The following is an 18471-nucleotide window of genomic DNA, read 5'->3' on the forward strand; positions in this document are numbered from 1 at the left end:
TTAGCTCAGATGGTCAGATCTCATTGCCCCTCTTGTCTTTCCTTTATCCAGAAGGTAGCTCAGATGTTCGTCTGAAAGGTCTCATTGCATCTCTAGTAGGCCCCATCACCTGGCTTTGGTAACCCCCCTTCATCCAGAAAGTGTTTAGTACAGATGATCATTCAAAGGGTCTGATTGCATCTCTTGTAGTCTCTGTCATCAGTCTTGGGTAAGTCTTCTTCATCCAGAGGATTAGTTGAGATGGCCATTTGAAGGGTGTTGTTGTGTCTCTTATAGGCTCTGTTACTAGTTTTGAGAAGGTCTCCTTCTTCCAGCTGTTCAGTTCAGATGTTCATTCAAATGGTCTGACTGCATCTCTTGTGGGCCTCATCACAAGGTTTGAGTAACTCTCCTTACCCAGAAGGTGTGTAGATCAGATGGTTGTTTGAAGGGTCTGATTGCTTCTGCTGCCTCTTCTTCCTCTAGAAGGTGTTTATTTTAGATGCTCATTGGAAGGGCCTGGTTGCATCTCTTGTAGGTCCTGTCACCGGCTTGTCGAATTCTCCTTCATCCAGAAGACATGCTTTTGTGCACAGTTTTTCTTTCTGATGCTTTCAGTTGTTCTACTTATCATCACCACACATAGGCAATTGCAGATGATTCCGAGTGGTCACGTCTGCCTGTGGCCGTATATGGATGGAGAGTAGCCACAGTGGAAGAGATGTGTGGAGCTTCCACTGTAGACGTTTGTGGTGGAGCCTGTAGCAGTGATAATGTGGTGGTTCTGTCACTGTTCCTGAGGAAGGCTGGGATGATGGCTCCAGCCCATTCCTCCAGGTGGCCTCAAGATCTCAAGGTTGATTGTAACATGTGCTGATGATAAATGATGCTGGATCAAGGTTTCAGGCTGATACGCGCTAGGGATGAGAGGTGATCCTCTCCAATTCCAGCCATGATACTAAGTCTCCTGAGATGTCTATTTCAGAATTTACGATAGTGGCAAATATTGTGATTTTGCACTAAAACATCTGAAGTGGGTGTGCAACGCTGCATAATTTTTTCCACATGAAAACACATATTTCGTACAAAACCTACACAAAAAAAACTAAACATGATAACCGATGGCATTAAAAATAATCACAAGCTACCAGTGCAACACAGTTTCAAATTACACACGCGAAACAGCTAAGCAAGGTATGCACTCACATACAAAATACTCAAGAGTTACTGTACTACATGGTTGCAAAGTACTTGAAAGAAAAGGTAAAGCAAGGCTAATGAGTTTCCAGCAACCAACTCAAGCTTGAGAGAGAAAAACCACACATGTGGAGGAGTAGGAAATGCAGGAAGTCCGCAAGCTACAGATAGGCCAATAAATGGGAACTCCACAAGACCGCTCTAGCATGTACTTGGGGCCCTGTTGTGCTACCTCAACTGTACTGTGGCACAAGGTGTTTCTGTCTCTGTGTTCCACCCAGTCATTACATCTCGTGTGAATGTTGACTTGATTTTTTCATTCTTGTTCATGCACTTATATATAGAGCATTTTCACTGCTCGCCCAGTCCTCTTTAAGTTCGCCAAAAACAGAGTTGGTTCTACTAACAAAGGAGAAGTGGAAGTAAATATGGACTACTACACAGCCTCCATAATATGAATCACTAAAAAACAAGAATAGTAGACTGAAAGCACTTTTATTGCTATTATAAACAAGCATCGGAAAAAGCCAATAGGTCTGGCCATGGCAACTGTACAATAGTGTTATTGTTTAAAAAAAATTCAAACAAAAGCAATATGCAGAACAAACAGCAAAACAAAAAATGCACTGATAGCATTCCATTCCTTTTCAAGAAGCTGTTCATATGCGATCAGGCAAAATGTTGTCAGTCACAGGTAAGATAGCCAATAGATGAAGTGGGCTGACCCACTGACACATGCTGCCTGCTCAAGTGAGCTGAAGCAAAATGTGAACGACACTAGAAGAAATCAATATATGAAGAGGGTTGGCTTAAAATCTTCATATGGGTATATTTGCATACTTTTATGATATTTTTTGAAATCATGAAGTTGGAGAGACTGCTAAAACTGTGTCTAGACCACACCTAAACATTACTCATCGGTCTTGGAACTTCTTTTGCCTATGAAGGAGGCTATAGGGAGAACAAATATTACCATATTAATGGATGCGGAACCTCACCCACCAGATGGCATGCTTCATCATCAATGCTGTTATTAGGTATGCATGGGGGATTCGCGAGAGCTCCTAGTCTGACTGGGAACTCTTCGGATTATCCAGTGGCTTAAACCTTCTCTACTCTAATGAAGAGAGGATAAGCGACGGCTATAGCGCTATGTCCCTAGGAGCACAAGAGATCAAAATATAATTAAAATAGCCTATGGAAATCGATGGCCAGCTGCTGTTTGAAATTAAACAGCGACAAGATAGAGCTGAGGATTCTGGGGAACAACCCGTGTACCAGGCCTGTGATTATCTGGCCGGGCGGCATGGGAAATCCTCCTGTGCCCAACTCCCCCACAAAGAATTTGGATATGCGGATGGGTAAACTGCTAACGATGGACGATCAAGCAAAAAAGCTTGATCGTTGTGTTGACTTACTCCGAATGATCCGGAAGATTTGAGAGATTATCGCGGAATACCTAAGAAGAATTGTGATTCAATCCCTGGTGATGTCCCATCTGGATTATGGTAATTCACTACAAATAGACGGCCAGGCTACTTCCCAAAATCCCAAGACGTGAATCAGTGAAGGCGTTCCTGAAACTGCTTCAATGGCTGCCTATTGATGCAAGGATCAAGTTTAAATCACTTTGCCTGGCACATTAAGGAATGAACGGCAGGCACCTCTGAAAATTAGAGGTCTTATCTCCCCTTATGTTCTGACTATAAGATCAACACAAGAACGCCTCATAAGAACGTCAAAATTTAAGAGATCAAGATGGGGAGCCAGATAATTTTCATATCTGGTCCTGAACCTCTGGAATGCTATGGGCCTGGGGCTGAGACTGCTGGAAGAGGAGCTCAGCTTTATAAAAAAAAAGCTCAAGGCATGGCTGTTCCCCCACTAGCCGCTGAGCCAATCATCCCTGTTGTCAACACTCTCAATCAACGCTGGGAAACCCGTGGGCAGCTGTGCGCTTTACAAAAACATAAACATAAGGCTAGACAAAAATGATTTTTATTCAAATCTTCCAGAAGTAAGATTAACAACTGAGTCTTCTGTGGCTCTTCAAATGAAGGTGGTCAGCACGTTTCTGTGAGTGTACGGCAATGAGGGGGTTAGTGAATCTGGTCCCCGACACGCACAGCACCCAACAGTACCTATCAGTCCTTTGGTTCTGGCCATAAGTGAGCATTGTAGGACGATGTGTGTGGTGGAAACAGAAGCTCGGACCGACCAGTACTTGTCACCTTGGTCTGTCGGGTCAAGGAATATTACGCTGGTAAGGGGAGAACCTTAAAATACATTCCACTCTGACACACAGATGTACAATGAGACAGGAAGAGACACATTTGTGCATTTGGGACCCTGGACACACACACACACATTACCTCCTTGTACATTTCCCCCATCCTTAATTACATAATGAGACATAGATCCAGCGACCTCACAGACATCTCCAGATTAAAAATGTAGAAAAGCCCCTCCCACCCTCACCCTGTCCTGTTTTAGTTGTGGCTTGCACACACCCAGGAGTTCGAGACGTGGGGCTTTATTATGACTACTACGAGCCATTGGACCGCGGTAGTCACGGTGGCGGTGCGGGCACCGCCGGACCGGCAGTACGAGCACCCCGGTACAACGTGAGCAGTCGGAGAGCATTAGCACTGCCGCACCTGCCAGGGATCAGAGATCCCTGGTGGTGTTGCAGAGGTCTTGAGGCTGCAATATGCTTGTTGGGCCGCTGCAGCCCTGACAAGCATTTGACGAGTTTCCTCACCGCTGCACTTTTCATGGCGATGTGACAGCCATGGAAAGTGTGGCAGTGAGAAAACAAAGGTAGCCCTCTAGGACCCCCTTGTGCCTCTGCACTATGGAGTGCATGCAGGGTGAACGTGTTGAGCTCCCCTGTCTGAATGCACCCCAGTTCCTGAATAGTATGGACTTGACAGTACATGCCCTGCAGGAACTGCCTTTGAAGCTACTGTTGTGCTGTCTTTTTCAAAGGTACCGCCGTGGTCTGCCAAAGAACTGCCCACCACAGACTTCAAAAGTCACACTCTGGCGGGCAGTTTATTATGGCTTTGGTGGTCTCAGAGCGGGTCAGCTGCATGGTGGTCCTGCTCCGAGACCGCCAAAGTCATAATAAGGCCTTAGTTGAGGCTACAGCTTTTGATTTATGGTTTCATCCTTCCTATTGGCCCTGTTTGGACATTGCTTTGGAGAGTTTATTGTAAGGAGAGGCTTTGACACCCCTACTGAACAAGACAGGGTCGGACTGGGGTGGAGGGCAGACCCACCGGAGCCATGCCTGCTTCCCTTGCGGAAGCACAGGCAGTATTTTTGGTGGAACACTCTAGGGCTGCAACATGGGCTGTGCCCTCTACTTTTGTGCAGAATTAGAGTGATGCAGGAAATTGACCTGGAGAAGGTTTGGGGGGCAAAAGTGCTCATTTCTATGAAGTATTAGGGGAGGGTTTGATTCCAAAATAAAATAAACTGAGCGCTGCATCACAGTCAGTCGTCCTGGTCTGTGTTAATTCTGCTGTTCCTCATTAAGTAATTAGGTGTGGGGGAAAACATACGAGGAGGTAATGTTTCAATCACTTACCAGGTATTTGCATTACACTGAGTATGTGTTCATCATACTCAATCAACCCCTCCCTCCTGCACGGTTATGAGCAGGCCAAACATATTTGGTGGGGGCTTGTGCCAACTAAAACAGAAGTTGCTGAGGGTGGGAGGGGCTTTTCTACATTTAGAATGTGGGTGTGTCTGAGGCGTGGCGTACTCGGAGTAATGCAATTACCGGTAAGTAATTGAAGCATACACACACAACAAAACTCACCTCCCCACACTGAGGTTTAGTGATGAGACCAATGACATCAGGACAAAAAGGTATGTAACGTTTACAATTAAATTTTTACAACCACTACCATTACAACGCAGGCATTACCACGCATACCATTACAACGCATTGTGCTGGGGGGCGCTCTAGGATAGGGAATACGTTTAATTTTCTATCCAACACCTTCCCTAGTGTCCACGGGGACTGGAGTTGGAATAGAAAATTATACTTACCACTATCCAGCACCTCTAAGCGCTATGCGTTGTAATGGTATGCGATGTAAAAACCGAGTTGTAATGGTATGCGTGGTAAAAGTATGCGTTGTAACGGCATACATCCGGACAAAAATGCTCCATTTCTGGACCAAGGTTACACATTTCTGAAACTAAACCGAACACTCAGAGCCTGAATACATGAAGACCTTGTGTAGTGGAGCTGAGACGATGAAGAAAGTGGGACAGACTAGGGTGCCTTGCCCTAGGGGGGCACAGGCAGGAACAGGGGCACAGGAGGACAGGACACACCTCTACACAAAGTGAAGAACAGAAGAGGAGGGCTGGGACATCACTGTCTCTAGGGCAGTGGCATCCCAGCTCAAAAACTGGGACAGAGAGAATGTGGAAGAGGAGGCTGTGACAGCACATATTGGGACAGAGAGAGTGCTGGGTAGGACGACGTGTCTAGGGGAACACTCTGGGACAGGAGCCAGTGTCGAAGGAGGCCTGGAAAGTCAAGACGACAGAAGCCAATCTGAGGGGATCATCTCGCTGGGCCACAGGGTGCCATCAATTGATGCTAACACCAAAGACGCATGCGCGCACCCATACCGCCTAAAAGGGCTGGACTGGTAACCAAAAACAGCTCTGCTAAAAATATTCAACCCAGCCTTGCTCCACACCTCTTCGCTCTCTCATTTCTCTTTCTTTCTCTGTTTCTCCTCTCTTTCTTTATTTACCCTCTCTCACCTGACGCCCCCGACACCTCCCAGTCCCACCTGCCTACTGTGATTTCCTGGGAAAGCTAGAGAGACTGGCAGAAGAAACAGCAATGGCACCCTGCCCTTAAACACGCCCCCCAAAGACACCAGCCCACCGGGGAAATGCCTGGAGGAAAAAAGGGCACTCTGAGACTGCTACCCAAACATTTCCCTTAGCGATGCGGAGCTCTTTCGATCTACCACCCCCCTGTGGGCCTTACAGCACAGACACTCATTCAATCTACCACCCACACATAGATCCAGCAGAGCGGACACTCATTCTACCACCCAGACATCGAACCAGACCAGTGGCCCAACACACATAGACCCACCACCCATCCACACACCAGCAGCGCAGACCAGGGGTGGGCAGAACTCGTGGATTTTAACTCCACGGAATTCTGCGAAATTACATAAAACCTCAGCGAGATTCCACAAAGTTCAGCCAATGGGCAGAAAATATGCAGCTCACGCTGCGATTTAGCGATGATAGCGCGAGCAGGGCTGAAAATCAACATGAATGGCACCATGCTTTGTACACGAGGGGGTGGCCATTTGAGTTGATTTAGCTACGTCTCGAGTAGAAAATCTCCTTGAGTGGCAGCAAATCTACTCGAACTACAGCCCTCTGAGCGCAACCACTCACAACCGCACGCGACCGTCCTCGTTAGAACAACCGCACCAGGGAACTTCAATTCTAACTTGTGTTCACCAGCTTGCATTTTCTGGAGCCTCGCGTGAAAAAAATTCTGCCATGCCACATATGGCGGAATTTGGCCAGCATTCCGCATTATAGAATTACTCGGAGTGACCAAAAAATTCCACCAATTCCGCAGGTGGAACAAAACATTCCACCCACCCCTAGTGTAGACGGTTCTCAATCTACCACCCACTCACAAGTCCAGCGGTGCTCATACTCATGGACTCACCATACACCCACAGTCCTATCGCGTGGACGACACTCACACAATTTATCCTCAGGCATAGATCCAGTGACATGGACAGTCATTCAATCCAGCACTCACCCATAGACCCAGCGCGGCAAAGAAACTCCCACCCACAGTCCTCTGAGACAGTCGCGCTCTTCATTTACTGCGCACCCATAGGTGTAGCGGTGCTGACAATCAAGGACCCACCATCCACCCATAGACCAAGCGGCATGGACACTCAAATACCACCCACCCATAGACACCGGTGGAGACCCCCATGCAGATAATTCACCACCCTTCCCTCAAATAACAGCCAAACGACAGCGTCGCATGGAGAATAAATGTAAGGCTGCATTGAAGACACGAAAAAGTGCCCAAGAGAACACGTGGGAGCATTCATGAGTACAGGGAGTAGTACTGCAGCAGTGTTATTTTACGTACTCTTACACCTCTTTGTAAATCAGAGCCAAAACTTCCAACTCCCTATTAGTATAAGTGCAGAGAGGGCACAGTCCTTTCTATTTGTGCAGGTTCTTAGTGAATATATCAAGAATATTCCAATTTTAAACCAATTTGGGACGATTGAGTCCAGATCACGAATGCATGTGGAGTAGGTGAACAGTACTTCAGGAGTTCTCCAGTACCTACTCTTATATGCCTCTGTGGGTCGGCACCTGTGAACAGAGATAAAGCGCCTCCACAGAATAGCGCCAAGAAGCAGCAGAACCAGCATGTACAGCACTAGGTAAAAATATGTAACAACATAACATATCCCATCTGAAGTAGAAACTGCCAGTTCAAGTAGATCGTATTCAGCCTGCAAAAAAACAGATGTAGTGTAAACATGACATACCATGACGCAGTGGCGTAACGAAACTTGAGGGGGCCCCCCTGCAAAGTGTATGGAAGGGCCCCCCACGATTCGGGCCCAGTCAGGAACTCTCAGGGCGACCTGTACAGTGTCAGAGGGGGCATCCAGGATCCCAGGGCCCCCCGCACCGAGGGGGCTGTGGGTGTTATTGATACCCCACTGTTTTGAAGTGCTCCACGCCTTTACTGGTGGTGCATTGGGCGCGTGACTTGTCACGAGGGGAAAGGGCAAGCCAAATATCCAGACAAAACAGGTCAATTGCTCATCAACCCTTTCACACATCTCCTGCAACCGTTCTTCACAATTGTTAGAACTGTAGGGTTACTCTGCTGATGACACAGACAGTTGTACAGTGCTGTAGTGCAGAGGCTTTAGGCTCTGGTGTTCAAGCATTGTGAATGTCCGCCCTGCATCTGTAACAAACATGTGATGTCCAGAATCCTGTGTTCTGTCTCAAGTGCTACACTGCCCATTGGGTCTAGGTCCCAGAAATATGACTATCCCCGTGAAAGAACTTTTTAAATAAATGTGCATCTGTACATATTAGCACCGCAATCCTCCCCTGTAGAAGGGCTCCTATCAGTTTTGTTTTCATTTTGTTTCCTCTTGTGTCATCTATTTAGCCGATAATGCCAGTGCTTGCCTTTTCGGATTTCGTGGTCCATTTACTGAAGACCTTATTTTATGCCCACCACCACACCAAGATGTAAGAAGAAGGTCCCTTATACAGCCCGTGAGAAAAATATTCAAACCCATGTTAGTAGGATAACTCAGCTGGTTGAACACCCACAGCAAAGATCGCTGTGAAATTTGCAGGAAATAGGGTGTCCTAAAGGGCTCTTTCTTCCATCACAAGAGGCAGATGAAGCAATGACTAACAAATATTACACAAGAGAGAATTAAACTAGTGCAGGCTATGTTAACACTTAAATATTACATTGATGTGAAGACGCCCACTTCAAATTAACACAACAGGTCACAAGGTAGAAACCTGAACATAAGCTCCACACACTGGTAAACCATGCTTTGTGTGTGTTCCTCCACTGAGCTGTCTGGGGCTGATCGTTAATTTGTAAACATAGGACATGCAGTCTCCTGAAATTAAAAACGACGTTTGTTTTCATGATGCCTAAAACAAGAAATATGGTAAAAACTCACGATGTGTACACAGTACAGAGCCAGTAGCAGAACGAAACTTAAGGCCTCCCCCTGGAAAGTGCATGGAGAGCCCCACTTCTGCACTTACTCGGAAGTTCACAGCCATGGTACTGCACTGCGGGGGCCTTTATTACGCTACTGGAATAGTGATATAATTGTGCGGAATAAAAAAACGTGGAATAATATCGGAGTAGGTTAAAACATCAAGTGACAGTTGCACAGTGAAACCAGATCTAAAAACCTGTGTAGGTTAATGACTTCCCTCCTCACATCTGTGCTGCTGCCAGAGAAAAACTACATACATTATCTAGTTATCAAATACATTTTAATAGCATTACAATGTCACATGTGTGCCCGTAAAAGTTCAAGCTAAGGCAACTGGATAAATGAACATAATGATCATAGCTGCGTGGAGGGCAAGCACTTTTTTGTGGAAGCATACAACTTCTGCTCAATCAAATAATGTACTCCTCACTCCCAAGATGTGGGAATAGCCTACGCCCCTTTCTAGTGATACTCACAATTGCCTGGCGACAGCTGTGCTGTCAAACCAGACCATAGAAACTACTCAACACTGACCTGGCAGATCAGACCTTCTGGCATTGCCAATCTTGTGTTGCAGACAACTCACGAGAAATTTAAACATCAAGGCACTACATGCTAAGGACTCACCTTCTACCTACAAGTCATTGAACGATGGAAGTGAATATTTCCAGTAGTTCCTGCTCCACAAAATCACCCCGCTCCATCAAATGAATACTGGGTGGCACTGAACATAGACATGGTTCGCCTGAGCTACTACAATGGTACCAGGCCACAGGGTGCAGACAGGCAGGCCTCTCTGCTGCCTTTATGGCTTAATATTACCACCCAAATGGTGCGCAGGCCCATGTCCCTTTCTTACATTAGGGTCCATTACACCATAGGGGCAGGGCTGGGCAATCATAATGTAGGCAGACACACATCTTGCCCACAAACTTGGTTTGCTTCTGATGAAATCTGGCAATGTATCATTGTTACATTATGTTATATTATGTTGTCCTTGCCATTGTCAGTGGAGGAACATGCGAAAAGGAGTCTTACGGTCTTATTGATAGCAAAAAGAGCCGAAAATGCAGCTTTATTATGACTGTAAAAAAAGTCTTGTAACTCTAGCAAGTGTCGCTCTTCGATATTTTTATCACATGTGCACTCCTAACACACTCAGCCTGCATCCGGAGTGTGGCCAAGAGTTCATTACCAAGCCCACCACACATTAATATTTAACAGCGTTAGTGTACGAAATAAAGGCACAAAATAAACAAAAAGCAAATCTCCGCGTGGCACAAGGTCAATTACTTTATTTTTTCAGTGTAGTAATAGACAACTTTGGTTTTGACTTTCACAGACTGAGACTCTCAATATGACAAGGTATGGACAGGGTTTAATGAGCCCTAAATAGGGAACCTTGTGAAAACAGACCAACCACGTGACCCATTCTGTGTAGCTCCGGATTTCACTTGCTTTTCAAGACAAATGAAGATTTAACGCAAAATGCTACAAGCGGAGCTTTTATTTCACAAACCCTCGCACCACTCCTGCCTCGACTCACCTGAGAGGCCCAGCATGCAGCTCCTTCGGTGGCAGGAAGCAGAAGAGGGCAAGGACAAGGCTAGCCAGGTGGGGACTAGGAAGGCGGAGACATTTGCACAACCCGTACAATAATTATTAAAGAGTCTCACTGTCTCGGAGGCCCGCCCGGGGCCTGGCGGACGTGCGCACCACTGAATTAATGAAGTCAGAGGCTTGCTGGCTGAGTGAGGGGGCCCCTGCCTGGAGCACGCACCAGCCACAACGCAACCCGGGGGCTTGCACGCACTGTTTAATTAAGGAGCAGGCCATGCGCTGAGCGCACCATTTAATTCTGGAACCAGGAGGCTTGCTAATGCTTGCTCCTGCACTTGTGAGGGGTCCGGGGCCCCTGGAGCACGAGGGCCCCCCCGCAACGCGGGGGCTGCGGGGGGCCTGTGTTACGCCCGTGCCATGACGATCTACATGCTTAGCAGAGCGGATGGAATATATACATGCATCGCGCCTTAGCGCAGCAAACCAAACGTCACAAGGCACAGAGCTCTTTCTTGTTCACTTGCCTGAGTCTGGGCACGTGAGATGGAGTCGCCGTATCCCAGAGCACTCTACTCTCTTCCGCGGTAAACTCTAGCGCCTAGAGGAGATGTAGCTCACAGACTGAGCGGTATGAAAAGTGCTCTGTTCTACCAGTTACATTTTTGTTCTTTCACAGCTCGCTGACACAATTAGTTGGTAAGGGCGCTATAATAAAAATATAGCGCCTTTGGCTGGCATGCAGGTTGCACCAGCGCTCTCTGGATAGTGCCGTACGTCCCAGCACCCAGTTAGCAAATAAGCCCGAGGGCTGCAGGTGCATAACTGGAGAACAGGGGGAGGGGGCAGAGATCTACCTGCGTTCACTGCTTCAGTTGAACCGCTGATGCCCCAAGGTACTGCGCACTGAGTGATCTTGTGCGCTGTGAGTAGGAAAGTACGCGACGCTCCCCTCACCTTGCGCTCCCTACTTCCATAGGCACTTCTCGACATCTCTGACCCTTGCATGTACTGTGTGATCTTGTGCCTATTGAGCAGGAGCGGTACAGGCGCTCCTCTCTCCTGACCCACTAGTTTCTACCCCCGGGCCTATCTGCCCCACTCACCTGCTCCGTGGCATTGCCCTGCTCGCCCTCCTGGCCGAAGTAATGCATGAGAAAGGCTGTGGCGGGCACCGAGAGTGCCAGGGTGCCCAGCACGGCGCAGGCCACCAGGGCCAGGCTGGCGCCGCAGCGCCTCTCTGTCTTCGTGGCACTCATCTGCGCTGGTGTCCTGAACTCTGTCCCTGGGCAGTGCCAGTCACTGCGCTGCACCTCGCTTTTAGGTGCAGGAGGGAAATTCTCATGTACCCAGATCAGACCCCCCCGCCCCCGCCTCGCCACACCGCCTCGGTTTCAAAGGGCCTCGGCGGCTTCCTGCCTGCTCGGTGTCCCACAGCCCGTGGGGCGTGGGGCCTGGGTGGGCAGCACGGAGGAGGCTGTGTGCGGTATGTCGTGCTGTGTAAGGTAGGGTATTTACAGGGTATTTACAAGCAATTGACTTGGAAGTCTAGTAGACTAACTAATTAATGTGTAATGTGCACATTTACAAGCAATTGACTTGGAAGTCTAGTAGACTAACTAATTAATGTGTGGTCTTCCAGAATGATTATGCTTTGAATACTATCTCACTTTTCTCCTACATTAGTTTGTAATGGATGAAATATCTAGTGTAACGTGACGTAGCTTTGTTACTAGGTGTGATTATAGAACACATCTTAGAAATTGATGTCTGTTGATGAAATTTTCTCTATGTATTGTCGAATTGTTGAATATATATGTTGATTTGTATACTAGTGTGTAAATATGTACAGTGCTTTTCTCAGATTTAAAGAAAACTAAATAATGAAAACTAATGAAATAAAATTGGTATGAATAAAGTGTACCTTACAAACTTAATGGATATTGGTTTGTAGTGCTCAAATTTGAGACACAAAAGAAATGTGCAGATGGTATTTTTGTGTAAAAAATATTTAACAATGGTCCATCCAACTGCATGTCCCAGGACCTAACTCCCCATATAGGAAAAGTGTAAGGTAAGGTGGCACCGCAGCTCACAGTCGCCTCAGGCACGTACCACAACGCAGTGATGAAAAAGGGTTCAGGCAGATCAGGTCGTTTACCCCTTTTCTAGGTTTGCCCGGCGTTAGCCGCTTCTCACCCAACTCACGATTACCCAAATAAAGAGGCAGGCGCTGGAGACTGGAAGGCAGGAAACAGGAGTTTATTTCCGACGGAACAGAACACGTCAAATCAGACAACAGGGTATCTTCTCGAGGTGCTCTAACAAGTTTCTCTCCGGCTCCGTCTTTTATACACAGGTTTATGATGTACAAACATTCCTTATTGCAATAAAGACACTTTGAAGTACAAAAAAGGGCATGTTTGGGACCCCAGCTCCAGGCCCATTCCCATACTGACCGCTCTGATGTTGTTTTCCCCTCCCAAATGTGACATGTGATTGTAATCTGCAGCCGGACATTCCAACAGGGCACGAGGGCAGGAGGGGGGTGGTCAGATCTAAGGTTGGGCAGGCGATAAGATCATGTTTCGCTATGCGGGGCCGGAGGGGTACATCCACGAGACCTAGTTTTATGATGTGGGACTGGGTCGAGAGGCTAGGTGTAGCCGGGGGGGGGGGCATCAGAAGAGAGGAAGGGTGTTCCTGGGAGGGATGCGGGGGTGTCGGTCAGGTCTAGGGGTGTGAAAGCCTTGATTAATCACCGCTCCTCTGATGTGAGGCGAGGTCCTACTGTAGGAAGCAATAAACTGCATCTGTTGGGCTAGGTGATGGCCTGGGATCAGGCCGGGCAATCGGGCAGGGAGGAAGAGGTTACCAAAAGGGCCCGTTCTATGAGTAGAATGAAAGAGCGAGGGGGCAGGGGTCCAGAGTGGTGACAAGGTCGTGTTTAGCGGTGCGTTTATGGCCCGAACAGGAGAGACCGGGGGCTGTTGGGGCGCGGGGTGCTTGCGGGGCTGGAGAGAGAGAGAGAGAGAGCGAGAGAGAGAGAGAGATGATGGCTATCGGCAATGGGCAGAGAGGTCATGACACAAAGTTGGCTACTATCTATGTTCGTGATGGAGCCTAAAAGGGAACAAGATGGCGGGGCCACTGTTTCGTGACTTTCTTTACCTTCAACAGTGGCGAGGGTGAACACAAATGAACGCCGCTTATGTACATATACATTTTTGTCATTTTCCACAGTCGCCGCTTTTTACATAAGATAGATCATTTCCGTGTTTATCTTACATATAGTCGTGTGTAGTCAATGAAATAGCGTTTGTCAATATTGGTAGACTTACATATAACCGTGTGTAGTTGATGCAACATACGAGGTGGAATACATATAAATTTACATTTGTCGTACTTAAAAGTGACCGATGAAACATTTTACAGGCAAAAGTGATTGAGGGAGGAATTTAGTCCAATACAAGCAATTAGTCAAGGGGTGTAGAAAGTTCCGAAAAAGGGGGGGGGGTCTTCGCCACAGTGTCTTTTTAGTAGCGAGTCATCACTGGTAGGTTCTGGTAGTTCGTTTTCTTCCGTTGGCGCTGTTGAGCACCGGCGGTGGAGCTATAGGTCCAGCTCGGGTCCTTCTTTACACGTCGCAGGGTGTGATCTGTCCTTTGCCGTTAGGCCACAGTCCTGTTTCCTAGCTAATCTCTCTTAAGGGTGCCTTATGCTGGGCACCTGCATTTCTGTCTCGGAGTCAAAATCCACGTGGAAAGGATAGAAGGGGTTTTGTCGGATACTCGGGGGAGGAGAGGGCGGAGTGGGACCGGATCTTTGTGACGGACCAGGGGAGCAAAAGGGTGATGCGCAGGCAGGTCCATCAATCGGGCTCAAAGGGGCGGGGACTTCTGGCACGCGTGGGTCAACAAGCAGAGGGCTTCAAGGCAGCCTTCCATTCCTTCGTTTTCTGCATTTGAGAGTGGTGCATCGTCCCGCGTCCCGTTGCTCTGCGGCTCCATCTTAGGTCTGTGGAAAAGTAAATTTTGCCATGTTCTGTGTCCCTACGCCTCATCCATCATATGTTATGTGTGCATGACCAATATGCATATGTTATTCCCCATGTCCGATTAATGACGCAATTACAGTTGTGTCCACCTCTAGTATGCCAGTTTCCAGTCCTCGTGAATACTACGAATATCAGGCCTATGTAAAGTAATGTTGCCACGTTTCTCAGTGTGCACGTTATTCCATTATAAAGTCCCCGTTTCTAGGCCTCAAAAGGGCCTGGACATCAGATTCAGCTCCTGTCTCCTGAAGCCTCGCTGAGGAACGATACAGCCCCCACCTGTATCCTCGACCTTTCACTTACTTCCTGCCTCGCAGTGCCCGGTGCAGCTTGGCTCTGCCTCTGAGTCTGCCAAAAGTATGTTATAGTTCCAGTTATCAGTTCAGTCCTCCTTCTTTGCATTCCTAAGCTACTGAACTGCATCAATAGTTTCCGTCATTGTCTAGCCTTCACGTCTCCATGTTAAGAGAAATACTGTATTTAATGGTCATTTAATATTCTTCATCACGCACTACATGTAGAATAATGCATGGTCCAGTCTTAGAATCAAGTTAGCCTTTCCCCTCTTGACTTCTAGTTTATATCAACATGTTCCCTAAACATCAGATACTAGATAGGGTTTAGGTACATGTCGCTCCGACCCTCCAGACTTTAGTCTCTGCTCCTAGCACAGAGTTCATAGCCCCCAGCTTCTCCTAGTAATACGTCATTGCCAGTTTGCGCGCACCACCAGGTTAGAGGTCCCGGCTCTTTAGGTAGCCCCCTCCAATGTTTCCGCCCCATTCATGACATATTCTGTTACGTCTGCACCACATGTCTATGTATACGCCCAGTTACACCTACTTTTACTCTTATCTTTCGCGACTGCTACGCGTCACGCCTTCTGCTCCACCCACTGCTACGCCTACTGCAATGTAATGCTATGTGTTTGCGTTATGTATATAAGTTCATGCATTGTTATTAGAAGTTAGCGCGCTCATCCCAGACCCAGCCCCAGCAGCTGCTGGGCCCCTGTTCCTATGCAGGTTGTCCTGTTCCTGTCCTTATGCTGTAATAAACCTGCAGAAACTCCTACTACCTCGAATCTTGACTCTTATTTATTGAGCTATCTGTTATGATATATGCCTAGTCAAAAATAGGGTATTATTTATTTATTTACCACATAATGGCGCCCGAATAGGGACTTGCCCTTTCCCCACGCGTCGGTGAAGCCACGCCGACCCCCTGACCCTCTGCAGTCGTGACGGAACCATACTGGCCAAGTGCAGATATTTCTGCTTCAAGTATCCCTCAGGCCCACGGAGGAGACGGAGGAGGCGGTCCAGCATCCAAACGAGACGGTGGAGGAACGCGGCGAGTCCCGACCAGAGCCCAAGCCAAGAGTCCAAGGTCCGAGGTATCCGGAGGCCCACCCGTAACTGAAGTCCGAAGTTCGTCGTCCGTCGTCGTCATCAGTCCAGTCCAGCCCGAGGCCTTCCGTTCCGTGCTGCCCGGTGAGTACCATTGCTGGGGTAGTATCTAGACAGGACCAATCTAAATTGACTCCTGGTCCGTGGGTTGGTGGTACCCAGACTCACAAACGAAGTGTTCACCTAGGTGGATACGGGTCTTGATGCGTTCCTTTATGGGACCGGTATGTTCCGTACTGTTACAGCAGTGCATCCAGTAACTCTAGTCTGTTCCGTTCTCGAGAAAATTCTTGTATTTCTGTTCTCAGTATTCCAGGTAATATTCTGTTCGAACTGTTATGTTATGATATTGTTTAATGTATTTTCAATGTCGTGGTATGCCTGAATTGTTTTCCCAATTGTTATTGTTCTTTGTGTATTGTATTGTGTTCCGATTCAAGTTTACAATGCCGCTCTTTTCCAAGTTACGTCAGTTAAAAACTAGAAAGGGTTTATTAGAAGAAGCAGTTCCTGTTCCGCCGAGGGACAGTCCAGGTCATTTTATGTATCAGAAACATGGCATAAGTGCCATATTGTATCTAGATTTATGGGTAGAGTATACCAAACAGTTAGAAGAAAAGTATAGATGGCCTGTATCGGGTACATGGGATGCCGAATGTATCATGCGAGTAGAAGAAGCATTATGGAAAAAGAAAGCCAGACAGTCACAGAAAGATGCCATCGAGTTATGGCGTAAAGAAGCGCATAGAAGAACCGAAAAGGAAGTCAGAAAGTCAGAGTTAAGTAGAGAATCCCAAGAACGAGCCCAAGAAAGAGAATTAATCGAGATAGGTGAACAAGTCAAAGCCGAACAGTCAGACAGACAGAGGCATGCCCTTATTAAGGGTATGTATCCTCTTCTTGCCGAGGGCTCGCCAAAAGCGACCCCAGAGGCATCCAGTAATTTCCCGCCACCATTAGTTCCGACCAAGCTACGTCACAAACAGACCGCAGCTGATATTTTTATTTCGTCCTATTTGGACGACACAGTCCCAGAATATGCAAATCCTGTTCGCGCTCCGCCAGTCCCTGTAAATCAGGCACTTCCCGCTCTTCCAGACACCGGAGTACCTGCTACGGTACCCCCGGTCCAGCCAGCATTTCAACTTCCCGCTCCGCCACGAAGAATGTCCGTCGATGATTCTAGTTTAGGGGCCGCAGGAGGAGGTCCTCCTCAAACCCCGCCGCCACACAAGCGTTTAACGTTAGCCGAATTACATGCACAAGCGTCACAGCGTACGCCTAGACATCAGACTGTAGCAGAAATAAGAAAATCCCTTGCCGAATGTGTCTATGATCCAGTCCCAGGCGAGGATAATATGGTTTTATATTCGTTCCGCGTAAGAAAGGTGGCCGAGTATCTAGTCACCTTACCGAATATGAAAGAAGATCTAGACAGAATATATCGTTTCATCCGTACAGGGGATGATCCAGAAAGTATTCACGAAGCCATGTCTCAAAGGAAAGCCGAGATCCAGCTCATGATATTAAAGTTTCTGATTAATTGTCTAATAAGAGAACAAGATTACCCGTCTAAAGATTCTGCCGAAATGAGAATCCTGACAAGGTGGAGTGATAATATAGCCGAGGGTAAGCACAAGACCGTCGGTGCCATGGAAAGTATGTACAAGAAAATCCGTAAAGAAATAATAAAGATACACGAACAGCGTAAAGCAGCACAAGTAAGCGAGAAAGAAAGTATCTCCGATCCTGAAGAGGAAGACGACGAGAATACCGCCAGAATAGCGTACGTAGGAAAACCCAGATTTCCAGATCGCCATTTACGTCTAGAACACAAGTCTATTTTCCATCATTCAGCACCAGAACAAGGTTCTCTAGAACAAGTATTTCAAGCTACCGATCACATTCTGAAATCACGAATCGGTTATAGTGAGTTAAGTACCATGCATGAACAAGAAATAGCCCGATCAGCAGTCCGATGGATTACTGATTCTACCACTTTTCCAGACGAAATAGTGGCACAAATGTTTCTGAAATTGCCCCCAGCCGAGCAGCGACTGGTGGGTATGTATATGATCCAGCACCTCATTACTCTGTATGAGGGTCAACATTCTGATCCAGGTCCGTTACATGATGTCCTGAACGAGTTACTCCAGTATAAATGGAGAGGTCTAAGTACCGATTTAATTAGTGTCATTCTAGAACAACGTCACAAATATAGAACGTTCTTGAATCCGCATTTTGTTCATGTCTCACCCCCAGAAAGTAAATCATTCTACATAGACAGACAGAATCCGTTACGAGAAGTCCACCCAGTCAGAGGAACGGGTGGCGAAATGCAGCGAGTGTTTGTATACACTCCGATTACAAAGATGGAACTTCTCGAGATGAAGAAATTAATTCCCTGTCATGACAAAGATCCAGCAGGGTTCCATCGAGAATTAAAAGACATGCTCCGTATGGG

General features: G+C 47.3%; 1 protein-coding gene across 1 annotated transcript in view; it reads right to left on the reverse strand.

Moving 5' to 3' along the window:
• LTB (lymphotoxin beta) overlaps positions 1 to 11836 on the reverse strand; it is a 63566-nt gene extending 51730 nt beyond the window's left edge. The window contains exon 1 of the mRNA XM_078641500.1: positions 11648 to 11836. Within this exon, the coding sequence (XP_078497626.1) occupies positions 11648 to 11800 (153 nt within the window). The 5' untranslated portion in view covers positions 11801 to 11836. The remainder of the gene's footprint in view (positions 1 to 11647) is intronic.
• Positions 11837 to 18471: the final 6635 nt, after the last annotated feature.

The sequence above is a fragment of the Lissotriton helveticus genome, chromosome 5_1 (assembly GCF_964261635.1).
Source record: "Lissotriton helveticus chromosome 5_1, aLisHel1.1, whole genome shotgun sequence".
Taxonomy (NCBI): Eukaryota; Metazoa; Chordata; class Amphibia; order Caudata; family Salamandridae; genus Lissotriton; species Lissotriton helveticus.